Below are 18,444 nucleotides of genomic sequence, written 5' to 3' on the forward strand. Positions count from 1 at the left end.
CTTTTTTTACGGTAGAGTTCTTCTATAGACCACGAACGGATGCTGAGTTGTCAGTTTTCAAAATGGTCGAAAATCTCGATTGTGGTAAGGCAACCTAAAATTAACACAGGCTTCTTATGGAGACCCTTTTTAAATTAAATCATTAAGTGAGAAATAACTAGTCTTTTCTATTTATTATTTTTTTTCTGATAAGTCATCATTCTAGCTAGTACCTTGTTTTTTTTTATTCCTGAAAAACTATGGTATATATTTTAATTTAATTTTTTTCCGGGATTGTTTACATAAGTTCGTCGGCTTTCAAGGGGACTCGATTACAGTTAGAGGGTGACGAGATTGAAAAGTCAAGAGTCATCGCAAATCTCAGAATTCATGTAGAGCGCGTTATTGGAAACATAAGAAAGAAATTTACCATTTTACGTGGACCAATTAAGATTCGGGATTTGTGCACTGATCCTCACGATGAAACATTTGTTGACAAAATAGTCACTGTTTGCTGTTGTTTGCTAAACGCCATGCCAAGTGTTGTCCCCCCTACTTGTATCACTATGTAAAATGTGCTGAAACAAATATACCATTTTCACTCGAAATTTCAATTTGTATTCCACATTCTTATTCCATATTACACTAACGATAACTTATATTACTTAATTTTTGTAATTTAATGGTTTGCGGGTTGTATGTGTGAGATCCAAATTAGTCTTTGGTAAGCGTTTTGCATTGACAGAGCTTGAGGTTTGATTTTCTTTGTCGTTGCTCTTCTTTGCTTTCTTCTCATCAGACAAACAGTTTTTACAGATCCACTTTGGTCCAAAGAAAGAAAGATCCGAGTTTCGAATCTCGATCAAATCGGTTAGGAAATCTAATTTTTTTGAAAAATTAAAATTGTTAAAAATATTCCGTAGTTGATGGAAGTTGAAGATCGGTGGTAAATCTTCACGACCGCGACAAGATCGTGATGACTGTGGAGAGGACAAGGGGAGAAGATAGAAACGACCCAGAGCTTCCAAATGAGTATAATGAGAACCATTAGTATTTACCACTGATCCTCAACTTCCATCGAGACCAGGCACTTTTTAAGACTTGCTAACATGTCGACAAAAATATTTACTATGTATTTCGACTCGCTATCCATTAGCCAAAACATTGACTTATGTAGTGAAACATATAGCAGCATGATATTACAGTATTAGATGCTGTTATATTTTTCAATTTTCAATTAATTTTTCCGAAATGTTCATCTAGACTTTACCGAGATTCGAACCTCGGATCTTTCGCATCACCGGCTATCCGGCTAACCATTGCACCACCATTGACATGCGAGGCAATGGGAAAATATGGGGCCGTATGGTGTGGCTCAGGTAAACCCCCCCTTCACTGTCCCCTCTCCCATGGGTACGCGCAATCCCCCCGCCCAACCCCCCTTCTGGCCGGCTCGGGCAGCGCGTCAGTTCCGTAAAACTTGAAACTTTGTACGCGTTTTACGGACACTCCCGCTCATTTGCACACCCTAAACCCTATATTAAAAATGATCAGCGTAAAAAGATCTACAACTCTGTATTAATCGTTTTTGGATTAGAGAAAACTTGTCTTGCTAGGGAAGTGCCAAATCGTATTCTCTGCGGTATGATGCAGCATTTGTGAAATACCTTTATAATGCAGTTTACATTCCTGCAAATAACAGTTTCCTTCCCAGGTAGATGTTGTTGGCAAATGCAGTAAAAGGAATGTGAAGTATTCAATGCTGTTTGATTTCCTGTCTGGACGTTTATATCTTCCTCCATATTAACATGTCCAACCGTGGCTTCATTTTCAATTAGGTTTGTCATTGCAGTTTCAACATTATTATGCGCATACTGTGCTTGAAATACTGGTGACTGTGATGCACAGGCTTGTGAATTACTAACAGGCGTATTGACTTCGATCACAGAATGTTCTTCCATCATAGTTACAACTTGGTGACTAGCGTAAAAATAATCGCTAACTAGTTGAGGTAGTAGTACTTCTCTGAAGTAAAATTGAGATCGTATTCTTATCTCGTTGCACAATAGTATGTCTTGAGGCACATATACCACAGCGACGTCATTTTCAATGTAGACCATGAATAACGCAAATTTACGCTTAGTTACAAGGAGCTGCTGCTGAACTTGATAGTAGTATGGGTGATTCTTTTTCAGATTAAATACTTGTGTTTCTTCATCATAGCTTAAGTAAAAGTCTTTATGTGATGTACAAACTTCCTTCAAACTGACAGCATACCTACAAATGCATATAGGAAAACCTATTTACTTATTGGGTCTATCTATGACTTTCTTGCTTTATGTAAAACAGTGTTGAAATGTGGCAATTACAAATGTTGAAATACCTATGTTTCCAGGAACATTTTGCCTCAATTACACCCATGCCATGACACTTGCAATGAAACAGCGCATCGGGTGAAGCTGCTACTTCCGGGAACTCAGATGAGATTATTAATCCACATTTAGTTACATTGAATTGATGATGTAAATTTCTCTTCGTTAACATTTTGCAGCCTTTTGTTATGCACCTATTTTCATTATCAACTCCATTCCTTAAATAAGGAGATCATGAATACCTATGAGATAAATAACTTGCTGTACAATAAGACATACCGCGTAGCTTCTGTTGAAAATGCTTTTTCGGCAGGGTAGCAAGACTTTTCAATAACCATAGTGCAGGTTTCTTTATGTTTGCATTGAAAATTGGGTAAGCATTTGATGCTGTACACCTTCCAGCTCGAAATAATTGCCAAAATTGCGTTTTTTTCTGGCCTATTGTACACCTGTTTACATTCTCACTCTGAACTTCTGTGACACTTAGTGTGCAACCTTTAAGCAATCCTTCACATTCTTCCATTACTGTGACATAGGATTTTCCTACTAGAGAAGCTATAAATATTGTGCCAAAAGCAACTGGAAGTTCAGGTGGTTGAAAATGTTTGTAGAATTCGTTTTTGTTCACAACCTGAAGTTGAACAGCTTTGTTCTTCAATAGGACTTTCTCATACTCACTCTGCTCTTCAGTTGTCATAAGTGGTATTGATGCTGAGTCGTAAAGCTTAGTCTTGTTTTTGCTACCGTGGTACTTGGATTTGTAAATAGTGTCATTCATGCCACTTAGTTGTTTGAAGAGTTTCTGTTAATGAAGAAACAAAAATTATGCGATACACTTTTTAAAAATTTCAATATATAGCATACCAAATCATTTCTATTTGATGTATCAATCCATCTGTTTTCTTGTGATGTACATGGCAAGTTGTTAACTGCTATGATCTTTTACAACATTGCACCTACGTGTGAACACACACCACCAAGTCTAAATATAACACATTATTGTTATAACAAAGGTAATATAAAATATTATAAACACACATACCCAGCTTCACAGTCACAGCTTGAACATATAATCGACATGTCATTTTTAATTGCAGCCCAAGGATTCAGTAGAGATTTTCTTATAGATTGAGAATGGTGTACTCTACAACTTACAATCACTATAGAATTGCTCAATGTCACACGGAATATGTCCTTAACCCATCCACAACTGACATACTGTTCAGCATCTCTAATGGCTTTATAGGCACATAATTGTAATCCTGTGCTTTTGCTATGTTTAGCAACGCAGTACTGGAAAACGTCGTGCTCTTTTAAATTAGGAAAGCCACTGCTTTTCCACAACTCCGATGGGAAAAGATAAGGATCGTCAGAATCTATAGCAATAAGTTTTTCAATGTATAGCTTTTGCTCTTTGGGGACTAATGCTCTACAATATGGTGACAGACGGTATAACTCAATACTTTGACTAGTAGCCATGTCTGTGGCAAAGAGAACAAACTAAAATATTGACAGATGAGAATGGCGGCAGACTAATTTGAAACTGAGACTAGCCGACGAACTTATGTAAACAATCCCGGAAAAAAATTAAATTAAAATATATACCATAGTTTTTCAGGAATAAAAAAAAACAAGGTACTAGCTAGAATGATGACTTATCAGAAAAAAAAATAAATAGAAAAGACTAGTTATTTCTCACTTAATGATTTAATTTAAAAAGGGTCTCCATAAGAAGCCTGTGTTAATTTTAGGCTGCCTTAACACAATCAGAGTAATAGAATACTGGTGTAGCCACGGCCATGTTAACTCCCCCTCTCGGATTTTTTCCCAAAAGTTGCTGCAAGTTTCGCGTATCGATTGTGAGAAAATGAGGCAAGATATCGATTTAAGTGTCCCTTAACCGTAACGCCACCTATGAATTGAGTTTTAAGGGTTGTTATTGTTATAACAACCCATATGTTTATACATACATTTTTTCAAACTAATTAATTTAGCCACTTTTTGTTTACTTTCTGAAGTACAGACGACGAAAATGAGCGAAAACATAGCGAAAACGTAATACATCACAAGTTCACAACACAGCCGCTGTGGCGCTTTCGTTACGGGCCAGAAAGACTTTCAGGCCAAAAAGGCAATGGGAGGGCCCGCCATAAGCGTGGCTACACCAGTATTCTATTACTCTGCCACAATCGAGATTTTCGACCATTTTGAAAACTTACAACTCAGCATCCGTTCGTGGTCTATTTTACCTATTTCCGTTAGGATCATAATTGCGCCCGTATGACAATTTCAATATATTAAGTATAACTATTGCGAATTTCTAATTATGATATACTCTTGTATATTTTTACATATTTTTTTGTATTTTTTGTATTTTTTGCTTAAAAATATTGGGGTGTACGAATATTTTTTCGAGTTGACAACCCCCACTTTAGGTTGCAATTTGCTGGAATAGTAAGCAACTAAGCATAACGATAATGATGATTCATTTTATTTTATTATCATCTATTTTTATTATTATAATTATTTTTACATTCCAAGGCAAAAGAAGAAGTAAGTGACTGCGAGAAGCTCTGAAAACCTTCAAAACGAATGCCACCTTCGCATCGGAATACGGCCAGGTTGTATATTGTAAATTTATTTCTTTTCCTGTTCATTCTGAAAACAATCCAAGGATGTCAGAAGGAAAGCGACTAGCTTATTCGGAGCAATTCGTAGTTTCCGCTCCCGATGAACGAGTACCTTCCTTCTCAATTGCATCACAGGCTGTGCACTGGGCCACCCTTTTTTGTTTTGTTTTTCGTTTAAAAAAGGATTTCTTTGTTTTTTGTTCCCGCTGAAGGACGAAGGGGTTGCATCTTTAAGAACTAAAGGAATTTTGTTAATAGTACCATGAGTGTTAATAATGGCTGCAACGGGAAACATTGTTTCTTTGTTAGTTGGAGGTCTAGAAGTCGCCTACGGCTGTTCACGTGACGGCTTTCTGAACTAAACAAACTTCCCCAATGAGAGTTTTTCATTGACTTCCTCTACTTCAAAACCAGAAAAACTGAAGAAACAAAGCGAGAGAAAATAATTTAAACAACTACGTACATCCTCTCAAAGCAAAAGATGAGAAATATAATTTTTTCTACAAATTCTATTATTTATTAAATTCTTTCAAAACCAGAAAAACTGAAGAAACAAAGCGAGAGAAAATAATTTAAACAACTACATACATCCTCTCGAAGCAAAAGATGAGAAATATAATTTTTTCTACCATGAAATGCTGGAATATGGGCAAGAAAAGGGAAAACCTAGAACAGATGTCGGAAACTGAAAAATAGGTAGCCAGACCAAGAGAATCACGAGAGTACCAGACATAGGCCCACATTTTTGCCGAGAAAGGGGAGAGGGTGTCTAGTAAAAGCTTTGGGATGATAGGAATATCTCGCACAATTCTCCGACCATATGGTCGCTCAACATCCGTTGCTGAAGTCTTGTCAATCACGTAAATTCAAACGGAATGGTACATGTAAGCAAAAACAGTAAAGCACGAGCGCACCAAAGAATATATTTTGGGAAAAAAGACGTGGTGAATGTTTAAAGAAAAGGTGTGAATGATGATGGTCCATATACTGTTCAAGTAATAATACCCTCTCGAGAAAGAATTCTTTACAGACATGGAATATGACATAGTAGTCGGCATGGAGTCTCTTTCGGGATTCTCGAAAACTAATATGTTTTACTTTTTGAACCCGAAAGGAGGGAGGTGGAACATTGTCAACTACCTAAGCCACTGTAGACAAAGTGGTAAGTTAGAAAGTTACGTCTAAAATTGTGCCCCCACCTCAACCGAAAAACAATTGCGGGTATTGAAAGAGAAATAGTTTCACATTCTGCCACTAGATGAGTTCGCTTGCCGTTAAACACGAGTCGACAAGAAAAAAGAAAGTTCCTTCCTCTTTGGGTTCCATTTCTCCGTGTGACTACACTCAGCTTCAGGCAAGAGCTCTGTTCTGTCTTAGTCTCCTTCTCATCTCATCTCGTGCTTGTGTGTTTGTGTGTGTTTTTGAGTTTGGTAAGTTCTCCCTTTAGAACTGAACATAGAAATCTCGTCATCTCTCTCTCACTCACTTACCAGTCACTCACTCTCACCAGGGTTTCTCGTTTAAATTGAGCCTTGCTTTGCATTGTTCTCCTTCACGTTGTTACACGATTGTTTTTCATTTTCTGGTCGGTTACATTTGCAACAACCACATTCACAAAAAGGCGGTTCTTTTTTTATTTTACACGAAAGCTCAAATCACGGTTACGACTACCAGAATTTTCATGGGTGGGCTGGTTACTCTAGCGTTGCAGAAAGGTGTTGATTATTGCGGTTTCTCGATAGAAGAAAATTTCCATCAGACGCGTAGGTTTAACGAGCGAAAAAGAAAAAAAAAATACTGCAATATCCGTGTGGTGTATTGATCCATGACGTCATGAACGGGACAGCGATGGCAGTCCCGGCAGCCCGGAGAGTGTGCGTCTGACTAACGATTGGCGCTTTTATTATCCTTACAGACTCGAGACGACCAACCAGAAAACGACGCAATGGCGGCCAGGGCTCAATCCACAACGCCCGTTCGCAAAGTTCCTATCCATTTGCAGGTAACAAAGTCTTAATTTCAAATATTCCATAAAATTAGAACCAGATGTTAACTTAACTCAAATAACGCTTTCCCCGAAAAAAAAAACAAAGAAGAAGAAAAAAGAGAAGAAGAAAAAAAATGAAGAAATGATAAGAGAAAAAATATTTATAGATAAATATTCAAGTATGTTTATTATTTGGGAGTGCGCCGTGCGCATGCTCTTGTAACGGGAGTAAAATTGGGGTTTGACAACCCGTTTAGAGTATCTGCACTCATGCTCTATGACTATGTAGATGTAATGAGGTTGCCAAACCTGTTTGACGCTCTACTGCTGGAATCCTAGTTTCTTTTCTGCCCCAAGCTATTTTGAAATTCAATTTCTGTTTGAACGTGGTTTTTGTACACATTTCGGGAAAAGAGAAATGGTGTTTTTGACTGAAAGACTACAAAAAAAACCTGCGTGGTGTTAATAGGGGGAGGAATCGTGACTCTGCATTTTCTATTGCCCTTTTTTTCTGTGGTTTAGAGTTGAACGTTGGGAGAAATTTCTTTTAAAAATATTTTTCTCGTAGACCACTGATTCGCTTAATTCGTTTCACCTCCCTCGTAGAAACCTAACTATCGTCTCCCCTACAGAATAAAGGAAATTCAATACTCTCCGAGGGTGGTCTATTTCGAAAATATACATTTCTTTTTGCCATGAAATAGGATATGTTAAAATTTTTGTAAAACTATTTTCAAAAACAAATTGATTGATTTTTTTTCAAATTATTATTGATTTTTTGCAGAGCGCCCAGAATAGACTTTTGATTAAGAACGGCAAAGTCGTCAATGGTGATGGCATCCAAGATGCAGATGTTTATATCGAGGAGGGTATCATTAAGTGAGTTGAGCGTCAAATGGCTTTAGCTGACATTTACGTTTTTAATGTTATCTTTTATGACTTCCCTAGGCAAGTTGGAAACAATTTAATTGTTCCTGGCGGAAGTAGACTGATTGATGCCAGGGGAAAGTATGTCATTCCAGGTTCGTTAAGGTGTCATGCATCAGCTTCGCTCTTTCAAATGTTGGTAGACTTTCTCGTTTTAAAAACTATTTGTTCTTTTCTCTTTGCCTTTTTAGGAGGCATTGACACCCACACACATCTCCAGTTACCCTTTATGGGAACGACGACGGCAGACGATTTTTACACTGGTACGTCGATCGATTGATGGGCTTTAAATCACCATTTTCATTTTAAATTTTTGTGTCGTAGGCACGCGAGCTGCCCTGGCTGGAGGAACCACCACCATAAGTATTTTTCATTTAGAGCCCTTAATTTCTAGGGAAATATCATTTAACTTTTGCTTGCCATTGTAGTTGACTTTGTAATCCCAAGCAAGGGACAATCGCTGATCGAAGCCTACAAGCAATGGCGTGAGCGGGCCGACGAAAAAGTAGCCTGTGACTATGCATTGCACGTGGCAGTCACCTGGTGGTCACCGGAAGTGCAACAAGAGATGGAAGAGCTTTGCCGAGATCATGGCATTAACTCCTTTAAAATGTTTATGGCCTACAAAGATCTGTGGCAGTTAGACGATACAGAGTTATTTGAAGCCTTCGAGAGATGCAAGCAATTAGGAGCCGTTGCGCAGGTGCATGCCGAAAACGGCGATATCATCAAAGAGGTGAGGAGCACCCGGAACGACTCTTATGTCTCCACCTGCTCAGTTTTTCTTATCTCATTTATCACGTGCATCTCAACAGAATTGCAAGAAATTATTGGCCGCTGGTGTCACTGGACCCGAGGGTCATGAAATGTCTCGACCGGAAGAAGTGGAAGCCGAAGCTGTAAACCGCGCCTGCGTTTTAGCCAACCAGGTTCCATTTTATCTATTTATTTTATTTTATTTTTTATTTTTTCATCTTTTTTGGATAAATTACCGTACACGTTTAAGTCAGTAGATACGTTGCAACTTACAAGTGTATTTGATATTTTATGTCGTCGCAAACATATTATCAGTTAGCTCTAATCCGGCATCAGCCGGGCCGTCCAACCGTGACTCCCATTCAACCGTACGCGCCGAATTCGCATTTTCCCATTCAGACGGAAAAGGGCCGGCTCAATTTTTATTTGATGCGGTTAAAGTTTCCCCACATACCTATTGAATCCAGCAAAAGGTTCAAAAGTATGCGTAAAAGGGCTAGATTATTTTGATATTTTATTTATTGATTGATTTTAATTATTATTTACTTATTTTTTGTGAGAACCGATAATTGTGTTTGACGTTAGATTTTTTGGGTTTTTTTTGCTATTGCATATACCCGCAGTTCAACCAAAATCTTTTGGCTAATTGTAAACGATTATAATTTAATTTTAAGTAGTGAAGAGTTTTAGACTATTATTTTTTCCTCGTTTGTTATTTACTTGATTAGAATTTTCTCTTTTGTTCTATTTGTCTGTTGTTTATGGAACCAGAATGACCAGTTTCATTTAGTTACCTATTTTTTTTCTCTTTTTTTTAAATTTTACTTTGCATGTTTATTTTTATATTTATGTTTTCATTTGTTTGTTCGCTTATGCTAGGTAAATTGTCCGCTGTATATTGTGCACGTGATGTCGAAAAGCGCTGGTGAGGTCGTAGCTGAAAAGCGACGCCAGGGCATTGTTGTGTACGGAGAGCCGATCGCGGCTTCTCTGGCCACAGATGGAAAGCACTATTGGAATTCCTGCTGGCGCCATGCAGCGGCTCACGTAATGGGTCCTCCGCTTCGGCCAGACTCTACCACACCCGATTATTTGATGGATCTATTGGCTAAGTAAATTACCCCATCATAAAAACGTCCGCTCTGCACATGATGAATTCGGGCCGCTTACCAATGTTGAATGGGTTTCTGGACGGACGGTTCGGTAGGAATCCTTCAACGGATTCTGCTAACTGGCTGAACGTTGTTGTGTGAATAGGTGAACTGTCCTCTATACATCGTGAAAATGACCGGCGCGGGTAGTGCCCGCTTGCTGGCAGACAAGCGAGGCCAAGGGCTGATCGTCTACGGCGAAGTGACGGCTGCTGCTTTAGCGACGGCGGCTCAATGCGACATGGGCTCGTGGAGTCACGGGGCAGCCTATTTAACCAGCCCACCGCTCCGTCCCGACCCTGAAACTCCCCAAATATTAATGGATTTACTTTCAAGGTGGAAATTTGTGAAAATCCGATTGGTGGTGGTGGGGGGGCAGCAGGGCTTGCAAAGCACTGGGAAGGGTTGAAATGGAAATGGTACTTGTCGGGAAATTTGAACGATTGATTTGATTGTTGATTCTAGTGATGATTTGCAATTGACTGGAACGGACCACTGCACTTTCTCGTCTGCTCAAAAGGAAATGGGCAAAGGTGATTTTACTAAGATTCCAAATGGCGTTAACGGCGTTGAAGAAAGGATGTCGCTGATCTGGGAGAAGGGCGTCGTTTCCGGCAAAATGGACCCAACTCGCTTCGTGGCAGTCACATCGATGAATGCGGCAAAGATTTTTAACATGTACCCTAAAAAGGGATGCATTGCAGTTGGATCAGATGCTGATATCGTCATTTGGGATCCAAAACTGGAGCATACCATATCGGCAGCAACTCATCACTCGGCTGTGGATTTCAACATTTTTGAGGTTCATTTACTATTTTCATTCCTAATGAAATTAGCAGATTTACTAACAATTAATTTGTTCAACAACATTATTAGGGAATAACCTGCCGAGGTGGGCCTGAATACGTGATTGCCAATGGTCGTGTGACTGTTGACGAGGGCCAGGTGAAGGCTGTTCAAGGTTACGGATCTTTCATTCCTACTTCACCATTCGCGCCATTTGTTTATGAGGCTGTCACTGAGCGTGAAAAGGTATCATTTTATTTTTATAACATTTTTCTTCTACTAAGTTAGTAACTTTGAATTTCCTAACAGGTTCACCAGTTGATCAAAGTGGAACGGGAAGGCCGTATTGTAGCCGTGCGTAACACTATGGTTCCCGTCGTCCCACAAGCTACTAGCAACGGCGAGGCCTTAGAACTCAACTTGTCATCGGTCAACGGTGGAGAAGAGGTTGTCGCTGCAGCCGATCACCATTTCGCTTCTCATCAGCATTTCACTCGTCCGCCGACTAGCTCCGGCGGCCGAAATATGCAGGACACCACCTTCTCTCTCAGCTCTGAATATCCAAGTAAACTATGAACTTTTTTTCCCATTTCATCTGTACAGTGCAAAGTAGAGAACAAAAAGAAATACTGATGCTGACACCAATTCAGATCCGGCGGACGAATCGGACAACAAACGCTCGACAATTAGAGTCAAAGCACCACCGGGGGCCATTCTACCGGCCTGTGGTAGTCGCTCTAATACACGATAACTTCACAGCCATACAGGTTCATCATTATAGATGAAAATCGAATAGCCTGTCTTGTCTGCTTGGCTTCTGTTTCGTTGCAATGTACTGTCCGAGTTAACGTCTCACATTGGCGGCAACCTAGTTATGTTTTTTACCTAGTTTTGACATATAGAAATTGCCGCGGCTTTTTCCTTTGTGTAACGTCCCAATTATTGCCACTTTTATTTTAAAAGTATAGTCTATTTTGGTAAACCGTAACAAAAGCGGCTGTAATGGAAATAGTTGTATGGAAGATATCAGCCGCACCGATTCTTACTTGTTAAAACTAGGTACCTAGTAATGCCACCAACCTCACCTGTTCGCAACTAGTATCAATCGTTTTTATTGATTTGTGTGTCTGTTTGTTTGTTTATTTGTTTTTTTTGTCTTGCATACTTCCACGAGAGAATTTTCAACATCATTCGTTAACAGTTCGGCTTAAAGCCATGTCTTACGTTAGACAATTCAATTTTCCTAACTTTCTCTTTTAATTGTGATTACCAGGTATGGCTGACGTGGAAGAAGAAGCAAAGGGCAAAAAAAATTCGATCCAAGTAAAAAACCCGCCAGGCGGCAAGTCTTCAGGACCTTTTTGGTAGATAATCTCTAGTGGAATTTTACATGCAGCTTCGACCGATTATGATTCCCTTTTAAGCATTTAATCAATTCTAAGGGTTTTTTTTTTTCTTTTGTTTTATTACCTTTACCTTTTTTTTCTTTGTTTTCTATATATATTTTTTCTTTTACCGTTGTCATCTGCCTGTTTCCCAATACTCTCAGACCTTCGTTAACTTACATCACTTGCATTGTACGGCTGTTTTGTTCGATCCATGTTGATCTTTTATGGAATATGAACCCTATTGAAAGCTGAATTTGCTTGTTTTCTAGTATTTCATGGTAACCTACGTGAACCGCACAAGACGTGTTTTTTTTTCTTTTCTTTTCTATGCCTACTCTGTTAGCCTAGAGGCCTATTGTTCACTGAATCGTGGTCTGATTTTCTTTGCGCGGTAACCTTTTTTGCGTGTGCTACACCCTAAAAAAAAGATAACACAAGCAACGTCGTTCAGGATTTCACCCTTTCTCGAATCTATCTCCTCTTTTTTGTGTATGAGCACGTTTTGCTAAGTTTCGTTGAATAAAAAAGTAATTGGTTGTATCAAATTTTTTAAAAATTCATTCATCAAACAAAGGCAAGTTAGTGAATCCTTCGGCAAGTTCTGCTTCTGTAAACTTGATTTCGTCCTTTTCCTCGTTCTCTGAATCACTGGGGTTGTAAAAATCCTGCGGGATATACATTTTTGATGCTAAAAGTTCACGGTCTTCGGCTTTTAGTACAGACTCAACCGAATTTTTACGGAAGGCCATACAATGAGCATGTTGCAGCTTTTCGTACTTGATGCGCTTAAATCCGATGGCACTAAGAGCTTCTCGCCAACTCCTCATAACTTTTGAGTTTGAGTGAGCTGCTTTAGAATCAGGAGTGATGATTATGAGTATTCCTTCTCTTAGCAAAAGCAGGTGGGCTTTCTCACAGCAAGTCCATCGTTGACTTGGAGAGGGAAAATATTCCAGCAAAAGGAAAAAACTAGAGCAATAACAATATATTACTATACAGCTCCAAATCACATGCAGGAAACCTACATGCAAAGTATACCTATGCAATGGAATTGGTTGGTTGCCAAACTCAATACACTTTGGCCATCAATCACCGTTGTTTTTCCAAGAGGGATGTTAAGAAAGTCACACTGGTAAACCGATTCAAGGGCTGGACACAGATCTATTGACAGAACATCAAGCTCTTCATATTCTCCAAATGGGTTGTAGCAGCTTCCCACATCTAATACTGCTACTTTTGACTCATTCAATATCAATTTAGGCCTTTTGTGAGGCAATATAAACATAGAATTTAATTTTTTACAATATTGAACTTTATCAAGAATTTACCACTCAGTATCTGAATTGGATTTCTGTCTGTGCTGTTGCAAACCACCAGAAAAGAAGTAATATTGGAGAAAAGACCAAGTCCAGTTGATTCTTGATGTGGCTGGATTAGAAACTCCAAGTTGTTCCCAATGTTCAGTTGCAAGTTTATGCATGCTGCTTGCATATTTCTTTAGCAATATTATTTTTTTAAAAATTAACCAAAATAAGTACGATTTTGCACGAAGCACTTGAAAGTTTACGCAAATTTTATTCTTAACATAGAAACGTAATTGTACCTTTAAACATGGCACATTTCTACAATGATTAATCCAGACAGATTCCAAGTCCCCAGTTTTATACAATTCTTGGCGCAATCGCCTGTGCACATTTTTAACAATATCAGCCAGATTTTTTCCATCATTTGACATGCCGACAAAATTCAGTTTCGTAACGTTTACCAAGGCCTACTTAATGCTTAAGGCCTGTAAACTCGAATACCTCCTATGGCGATGACGCGTTACCTGGCAACCAGAGTCATAGAACCCTGGTTGGTTCACGCTGAGAGGAATCCCTTTACCGCATTTCGTCGGTCTGTATGTCTCAACAGGGTTTCCACACTTTCGCTACGTTAGCGAATGAAAATAATTTAAATTACAAATTTGATTAGCTAGTGGTTATGTAGGAGAGTCAAAAAATTATAAAACTTTGTAAAATTCTTGGCTATGCCTAACGGCAAGTATTCCCAGCACACACTGATGTAAGGATGCGAGCTAACTAATGATTGTCTCGTTTCCATGGCAATTTCTTACATGGTTTTTCCACATTTTACCATGTGCTTCAATTTGGCCTAAAACTCGATGCAATTGTGCTATTTGACAATAGGGGGCATTTTTATTTGAAAAGGGTGGTCGGATTTTTTGGGAACATACTGTACGTGTAGTGGGCATATCGTGTACTATACCACGTATTTTGTATTCAGGGAGGGTCGTGTTGCTGTGAATATTATATTTTTTTAAAATTGTCGTAACCGTGTATTATAAATGTTTGTTTTTCACGAATAAATACGAGAAATGTAATTGATTTACGTATATTATTTTATATATTTTTAAGTTTACATTATCTATGCCAAAACTAGATGATGAAACTACCTAGAGCCTAGAATAACAAATTAGAACAAATATATATATATATTTTATATATTAATTATAGAATGAATATTATTATTAATGAATCTATTAAGCTAACTATTTAGTTTCCCACACACCCGTTGCATGGGAATGGAGCTTCGTGAATGCTAATTGAATTGACGTCCCACATAACACAAGGCAGTCCGTCGGATGTCCGACAGATGTCGGGGTCGGATGTTGAGTACATCTTTTTGATATCCTCCGGACAGCCCGATATCCGATTTGGATGTCCTATCTCCTATGGATGTATTTTTTTTTGGTTTTGACCGCCCTCAACAGCGCCGTCAGACATTCTAAGGATATCCGAATGGGCTTTCATTTGGCTATAAATATGACATATATTGGACATCTATTCTTGAAAAAATATTAGGCTATATCAGGATTCGAACTCACACTCCCGCATCACAGTCGAATATTATTCCACTGTGCCAATCTACAGATAAGTTATGTATCATTTTTGAACAATACAATCGAATTGTTGTAAAACACTTGAGCTTTTTCGATAACAAATCACATACAGGATTTTTAAGAAGTCAAGATGATGTCGAACTTAGGTTAAACCAGAGGTGTATAAATTGAAATTAAGCAATTTATGCTAAATTTTTTTTGAATTTTAAACTTCAGCATGATTTATTAAGTTTAAAGTAGTTTTTTATTATTTGAAATTATAATCCTATCATAAGTATACTTGCTTTTAATATTATTAGATGCCGAATAATATTTATTTTCTGTGAGTTAATTTTCAATGGCTTGGTTCCCGTAAGCTAAACGGAAAGCTTGTGCAAACAAACTCACGACTTTCATATTGTCACGGGGGAACAACAGCAGATGTCCCTATCTGTTCCTAGAAGCGCCAAACTCAAACGCTATAGTTACGAATGTTCTACTATCTGTTAAATAAGTAGAAGTTCCAGAATAGCTTTAGAATGTGCAGTAAAATCTATTAACCTTAGGGAGAGGGCGTAATTTCAAAGCTAGTATAAAACCCACTGTTTTTCCATTATTAGTCGCTCTCTCTTTCACTAAACTAGACGCTTAGCAAAAGTAAGGTTTCAATTCATTATTCATGTAATCATTGTATTCCCCTTTTTCTGTGTTAAGAATAATACAAACGTTTTCAAGTCAAGTGTGACAATTGGTGGAGATGCAGCTCGTTACCCGTAGTTAACGAATTTTGTGCTGCTTTAAAAAATTAGTCGATGCAGAAAAAATCTAATCCAAGATTACCTAGTTGCCCTCGCGATCCAAGTAAACGATTGCATCCAAAACAATCACCCGAATTGTCGGGTGGTGAAAGTGCAACAGCAGGCCCGACACAAGATCCAGAAATCTCTACTTCTATCGAAAATCTAGTTACCTCAAGTGAAGTAAAGTTTAAGCAGAGCGATTTCAGAAAATCTGAAAATCAGTCAGATTCACAACCTGACTCCGAAGCAGAATCAAGATCCGACTCCGAAGCAGAATTAAGTCTGCCCACACATCCGGTTGTTCCTGTGATAGGACAACACCCTTTGGTACCTCCAAGACATCAGCAGCAATTTCAAGGTACAGCTATGGCAGCTGTTAGAAAATTTATAAGCCCACCTGTTTTTCGGGGGAGTCCAACGGAAGACGCTCGTCAATGGTTAGAGCGCTACGAAACAATCTCTACCCACAACGGTTGGAGAGATGCTGACAAAAGAAATAATTTCAGTATGTACTTGGATGATACTGCAAGAAATTGGTTCCTGTGCGCAAGACTCCCGAATGACTGGGAAGACACAGCAGGACAGGCAGCTGCTGGAGGAAATGCGGCTGTGGCCGCAATAACCGGTCTACGTTCGGTGTTTTTGAAAGAATTTCAACCAGATAATTACGGTCTTTTTCAAGAGACCAGACTCAGAAGTAGGACCCAAGGAGTGGACGAGCCAACCATTAGGTACTACTACGAAATTCTCAATCTTTGCAGACTGGTTGACCCGAATATGTCAGAAACGCACCGATTGGAGCATCTTTTTAGAGGACTTCGCCCAACACTTTTCAGAAAAATTTATCCACTGAAACCCAAGACATGCGAAGAATTTTTGGCACTAGCCAAATCCTATACAGAAGCATCACTCATGTCAGACACACGAGGATGGAAGGAAATGACAGCTGAGCCGCAGAAGCCTCAGGAGCAGTTACCAAACCTGTCAGTGGTCTACCCAGACCAGCAAGCAGATTTGATGAAGACGATGAGAGAATTAATTCAAGAGACTTGCGAAAAGTTAATTTCAAAAGAGAAAAACGAGCAAGTAAATTCAAGAGGACCTTTTAAACCAAAAGGTCGCACTCTAACAGGAAGGCCGCAATGTTTTTTTGTAAGAGGTCAGGACACATTGCTCGCAACTGCTTCAAGAACCCTGAATCAGAACAATACAGAGGTCCGCCTAAAGATGCAGCCGCAGGGGCGACTGCAAAGGGAAATCTTTCCATCAACCTAACCGTTCCAGATACGTTGGAAGAAAAAATGGCTGACCCAGAAATGATCGTGTTCAACTTGAATCCTGCAAGACTAATAAAGGAAGCAGTAAGGTGTGGAGAAATAACTGCAACAGCACTGATTGATACAGGAGCTGCAGTCACAGTAATCTCACCCGAATTACTAGAGAAAACGGAATTTGTCAAAAAACCTCTAGTCGGACCAAAGATCCGTCTAGTAAATGGTCAAACCCTGTCACCACAGAGTACGGCAGATATAGTAGTAACCCACAGAGGCAAAACTATAAAAGGTAACGCAATAGTTATGCCAATGTCGGGTTTTGAACTACTGTTAGGAAATGATTTCCTACAACAATTTCGAGCTATCCACATTGACTACGAGTCAGAAGAGTCATCATTCACGACAGGGAAATCACCGCTTCCAGAAATTACTGCTCTCCAAGTAGAACAGTCACAAGAAAGCCGGCTGATTTCAAAAGATAGTCAAGAAATACCAGCATACACGGTAAAGCAAATTCCAACATCTATCTCTCACAGAATGGAAGGTTCGTGCATCGTGACACCATCAGCTTCACTGTTAGCAACATCAAGTCTGTCTACCGGTCACGCGCAAAATCCTCAAGCAATTTGCTCATTGCTTTGCACTAAACGAGGATGATTTGGGATACTGTTCAGTCGTCAAACATGACATCAATACCGCTAATGCGCGCCCAATCCATCAACTTCCTTACAAGAGTGCCTGGAAAGAACGAGCTGTTATTCAAGATCAAGTGGAAGGAATGCTGCGTAGAAGGGTCATAGAACCTTCTGACAGCCCTTGGTCTTCCCCAGTGGTTTTAGTCAAGAAAAAAGATGGTACTTGGCGCTTCTGCGTGGACTATCGCAAACTTAACGCAGTAACGGTAAAAGATTCATACCCCTTACCACGTATTGCCGACACCTTGAGTCGGCTGGAAGGCGCCATATTTTTTTCAAGCGTCGATCTTCAATCAGGATACCATCAAGTTCCAGTTATCGACAGTGACAGACCGAAAACAGCCTTCATCACGGCAGACGAATTGTACCAGTTTCGTACTCTTCCGTTCGGTTTAACAAACGCCCCTGGTACTTTTCAGAGGGCCATGGACATCATGTTAGCTGGACTTCGTTGGACGACGTGCCTGATATACTTGGATGACGTCATAATCTACTCAGCAACCTTCGAACAGCATTTGCAAAGACTTAGTCTAGTGCTGAGTTGCCTTTCTCAAGCTGGGTTGAAGTTAAAATGGTCAAAATGCTCATTCATGGAGCACGCACTGAAAGTGTTGGGACACCTCATCTCAAAAGAAGGTGTGGCACCAGATCCTGAAAAACTGGAGGCAGTGCAAAGTTTCCCATCACCCAATGAAGGCCATTCAACAGCAAACAAGGTGAAACGAGTACAAAGCTTTCTTGGTCTGTGCTCGTATTATCGACGTCACATCCAAGGTTTTGCATCAATTGCACGCCCGCTTACTACACTGACGAAGAAA

At 39.3% G+C, this 18,444-nt stretch overlaps 3 protein-coding genes across 4 annotated transcripts; 1 reads left to right on the forward strand and 2 right to left on the reverse strand.

The window, feature by feature from the left end:
- Positions 1 to 789: 789 nt before the first annotated feature.
- Positions 790 to 4,131, reverse strand: LOC123477561. Its single transcript, XM_045180942.1, has 6 exons — positions 3,394 to 4,131; positions 3,216 to 3,333; positions 2,631 to 3,153; positions 2,363 to 2,569; positions 1,567 to 2,256; positions 790 to 859 (listed from the first exon to the last, which is right to left on the reverse strand). The coding sequence occupies exons 3-6, from the start codon at positions 2,687 to 2,689 to the stop codon at positions 790 to 792; spliced, it is 1,026 nt and encodes a 341-aa protein (XP_045036877.1). The 5' UTR covers positions 2,690 to 3,153; positions 3,216 to 3,333; positions 3,394 to 4,131.
- A 2,122-nt stretch (positions 4,132 to 6,253) lies between these two features.
- LOC123477535 (dihydropyrimidinase-like) lies at positions 6,254 to 12,516 on the forward strand. Of its 2 annotated transcripts, XM_045180914.1 has the most exons (14): positions 6,254 to 6,411; positions 6,897 to 6,983; positions 7,753 to 7,847; positions 7,917 to 7,990; positions 8,087 to 8,158; positions 8,220 to 8,258; positions 8,324 to 8,631; positions 8,711 to 8,824; positions 9,909 to 10,138; positions 10,268 to 10,604; positions 10,679 to 10,834; positions 10,898 to 11,153; positions 11,239 to 11,355; positions 11,862 to 12,516. In XM_045180914.1, exons 2-13 carry the CDS (start codon positions 6,927 to 6,929, stop codon positions 11,337 to 11,339), a joined length of 1,839 nt encoding a protein of 612 aa, XP_045036849.1. In that variant the 5' UTR covers positions 6,254 to 6,411; positions 6,897 to 6,926; the 3' UTR covers positions 11,340 to 11,355; positions 11,862 to 12,516. The 2 variants fall into 2 exon arrangements, with proteins under 2 accessions (XP_045036849.1, XP_045036850.1); XM_045180915.1 differs by lacking the exons at positions 9,909 to 10,138; positions 11,239 to 11,355 and adding an exon at positions 9,531 to 9,763 and having other exon boundaries at positions 6,255 to 6,411.
- Positions 12,512 to 13,745, reverse strand: LOC123477536 (S-adenosylmethionine sensor upstream of mTORC1-like). The gene is made up of 4 exons (XM_045180916.1): positions 13,580 to 13,745; positions 13,305 to 13,471; positions 13,002 to 13,238; positions 12,512 to 12,945 (listed from the first exon to the last, which is right to left on the reverse strand). Exons 1-4 carry the CDS (start codon positions 13,709 to 13,711, stop codon positions 12,534 to 12,536), a joined length of 948 nt encoding a protein of 315 aa, XP_045036851.1. The 5' UTR covers positions 13,712 to 13,745; the 3' UTR covers positions 12,512 to 12,533.
- Positions 13,746 to 18,444: the final 4,699 nt, after the last annotated feature.

Source organism: Daphnia magna, unplaced genomic scaffold (genome assembly GCF_020631705.1).
Source record: "Daphnia magna isolate NIES unplaced genomic scaffold, ASM2063170v1.1 Dm_contigs083, whole genome shotgun sequence".
Taxonomy (NCBI): Eukaryota; Metazoa; Arthropoda; class Branchiopoda; order Diplostraca; family Daphniidae; genus Daphnia; species Daphnia magna.

Bases quoted from the DNA above. Each gene is read 5' to 3' on its own strand.
- LOC123477561 (XM_045180942.1), bottom strand. From the start codon at position 2,689: ATGGTTATTGAAAAGTCTTGCTACCCTGCCGAAAAAGCATTTTCAACA. The intron at 2,570-2,630 runs GTATGTCTTATT...TCCTTATTTAAG, and splicing joins TTTTCAACAGAAGCTACGCG to GAATGGAGTTGATAATGAAA. The intron at 2,257-2,362 runs GTATTTCAACAT...ATGCATTTGTAG, and splicing joins AAATGTTCCTGGAAACATAG to GTATGCTGTCAGTTTGAAGG.
- LOC123477536 (XM_045180916.1), bottom strand. From the start codon at position 13,711: ATGTCAAATGATGGAAAAAATCTGGCTGATATTGTTAAAAATGTGCAC. The intron at 13,472-13,579 runs GTACAATTACGT...ATATTGCTAAAG, and splicing joins GAAATGTGCCATGTTTAAAG to AAATATGCAAGCAGCATGCA. The intron at 12,946-13,001 runs GTAGGTTTCCTG...TTATTGCTCTAG, and splicing joins TGCATAGGTATACTTTGCAT to TTTTTTCCTTTTGCTGGAAT.
- LOC123477535 (XM_045180914.1), top strand. From the start codon at position 6,927: ATGGCGGCCAGGGCTCAATCCACAACGCCCGTTCGCAAAGTTCCTATC. The intron at 6,984-7,752 runs GTAACAAAGTCT...GATTTTTTGCAG, and splicing joins AAGTTCCTATCCATTTGCAG to AGCGCCCAGAATAGACTTTT. The intron at 8,632-8,710 runs GTGAGGAGCACC...GCATCTCAACAG, and splicing joins ACGGCGATATCATCAAAGAG to AATTGCAAGAAATTATTGGC.